Below are 2,091 nucleotides of genomic sequence, written 5' to 3'. Positions count from 1 at the left end.
TAAGTGTTTCACTAAAAGACATAATAAATGCTATTTTATAGAGGTAAGGATAAGAAAAAAGTGAAGCTATCTACTTCCATTTGAAAGGAAAAAAAACATATTCCACTACATACTAAAATATCAGACCAATGCACAACATACCACAAAATTTTAATACAATATGGTTAAACACAATATTGAAATATTAAACTTTTCAATCACATGAAGATCATCTTCTGAAAGACAAACTGAGCTTTTTTTTTTGTAGCAACATTTTTGTAACTTTATAAAGTTTTCTCCCTCAACAGTGTCTGACACCAATCTTGATACTTGTTATAAAGTCTGATGGAAGATTCTCAAGAGCAGAAGATTTAGGAGATAATTCCAATGCCCATCTTCATAATTCATCATCAGAGGACTGATCTTCATCTCTTACTTCTCGGTACTTCCCTGAAGACTCCCCTTCTGGATTATAACTCTGCATTTTAATATTCAGTCTTTCAGCTAATTTTTGTGCTGCGAGCTTTGCTTGCATCTCCTCATAATTCTGTTTCTGCTGTTTCTGAAGTGCCAAAGAGTCTTCTATGGAAAGCAGCTGTGCAGGCAGATGGTGAAGTGGCAGGAGCCGCGCTGCTGTGATGCCATCAAGATGCTGCTTGTCCCTGTGCCTCCGCTCTGCCAAGGAAACAGGAGACTCTCCCCTCTGAGAATGACTAGGTGGGTCATTATGATGTGATGGCAAAACATTAGTTTTAAATTTATGTGGTGGGGGCACTGGATTTTTGGCTCGCATTTCTAACACTTCCGTGTAATGGGGCTTCTTAGGAGTCCTATCACGAAGGCCCATCAAGTTTTCAGCACTTGTGTTTTCTTCCGAGTGATGTGTACCTTGGTCTGCAACTGTGATCCTTTGGAACTTATCAATAAACTGGTTGTCAAAACTGCTGGAAGTAACTTCTGCTTGACTTGAAACATAATGCTGAGGGAGATGCTCTCTCGCTTCAAGTGAGGAAGACCCCTTGAATCTCTTGTGGGAAGCTGGGCACTTGTTCAGTGTGTACTCAGCCTCTGGAATCTCTTCATCACCTTTTTGAGTAGGATGTGCAAGTCCCTGTTTTTCTGAGGTTGTGTTAGATGATTTGATGTTATCTACAAAGGAACAGGCATGAACTGGTGATGAAGTATCAAGTATTCGGTCAGAGCTCTGGGCCTTTTCCATATCCACATCAACTCCTGCAGTTACTTTTTTGCCTTAGCTCACAGTCTAAACTAGCAGAACGAAACAGCTCACGTTTTCCTCTAACCTCTTCACGCTCTGCAGTGGCAGCTTTCAGTTTGGCAACAGTGTCAAAGATCTTTTTACCTTTGTCGGGCAATTTGCAAATGAATTTTTCGTTGCGCAAAAGTCTCTCCTGGCGCTTCAACATCTCCCCCAGCTCCGCCGAACTCCGCTGCCCCAAGTCCTCTGGAGCTTGGTGCTGGAAGCCGCGGGGCAATGAGAACATTCTGCGGGGGCTGAGGCTGGCGCCGCGCGGGGCAGTCGGCTTCCTCAGCGGGCCCCTCAGCTGGCGCTGGATCCGCGGCCGGCGACGACTCCGGGGCACGAGCGGGAGTCTATCTCAATCAGATAATTTATTTATTTTTGTTTTCTCGAGCTATTTGAGCTCCTTAAGTATTCTGGAAATTAATCCATTTTAAGATACATATTTGGAGAATATTTTCTTCTTTTCTCTGTGCCATCTATTCACTATGCTGATCCTTTTATTTTGAAATACGGAAGCTTTTGGTTTGATGTAATTCCATTTAAGTCTGTGGCTCATTTTTTAGTTGATTTTTATATCTGACCAAAGATAGAGTCTAGTTTCTTTCTGATACATGTAGATGTCCAGTTTTCCCAACATCATTTATTGAAGAGACTTTCCTTTCTCTAATGTATATTCTTGATGCATTTGTTAAAATAAGTGGATTGATTAAGAACATGGATTTATTTTTTGGTTTTCTAATACGTCATATAGGTCTGTGTTTATTTTATGTTAATCCCATGCTCTTTGATTACTATAGCTTTGTAGTATATTTTGAAGTCAGGTGTCATAAATGCCTCCAGTTTTGTAT

The 2,091-nt window shown here is 40.9% G+C and overlaps 1 protein-coding gene across 1 annotated transcript; it reads right to left on the bottom strand.

Moving 5' to 3' along the window:
* Window positions 1–351: 351 nt before the first annotated feature.
* On the bottom strand, window positions 352–1,588 carry LOC101961977 (RNA polymerase II subunit M). Its single transcript, XM_078020324.1, is given in 2 exon segments — window positions 352–1,210; window positions 1,212–1,588. Coding segments are annotated over 2 exon segments (1,107 nt in total). The 5' UTR covers window positions 1,485–1,588; the 3' UTR covers window positions 352–376.
* Window positions 1,589–2,091: the final 503 nt, after the last annotated feature.

Source organism: Ictidomys tridecemlineatus, chromosome 8 (genome assembly GCF_052094955.1).
Source record: "Ictidomys tridecemlineatus isolate mIctTri1 chromosome 8, mIctTri1.hap1, whole genome shotgun sequence".
NCBI classification, from domain to species: domain Eukaryota; kingdom Metazoa; phylum Chordata; class Mammalia; order Rodentia; family Sciuridae; genus Ictidomys; species Ictidomys tridecemlineatus.
This window is presented reverse-complemented; position numbering and strand designations above follow the sequence as displayed.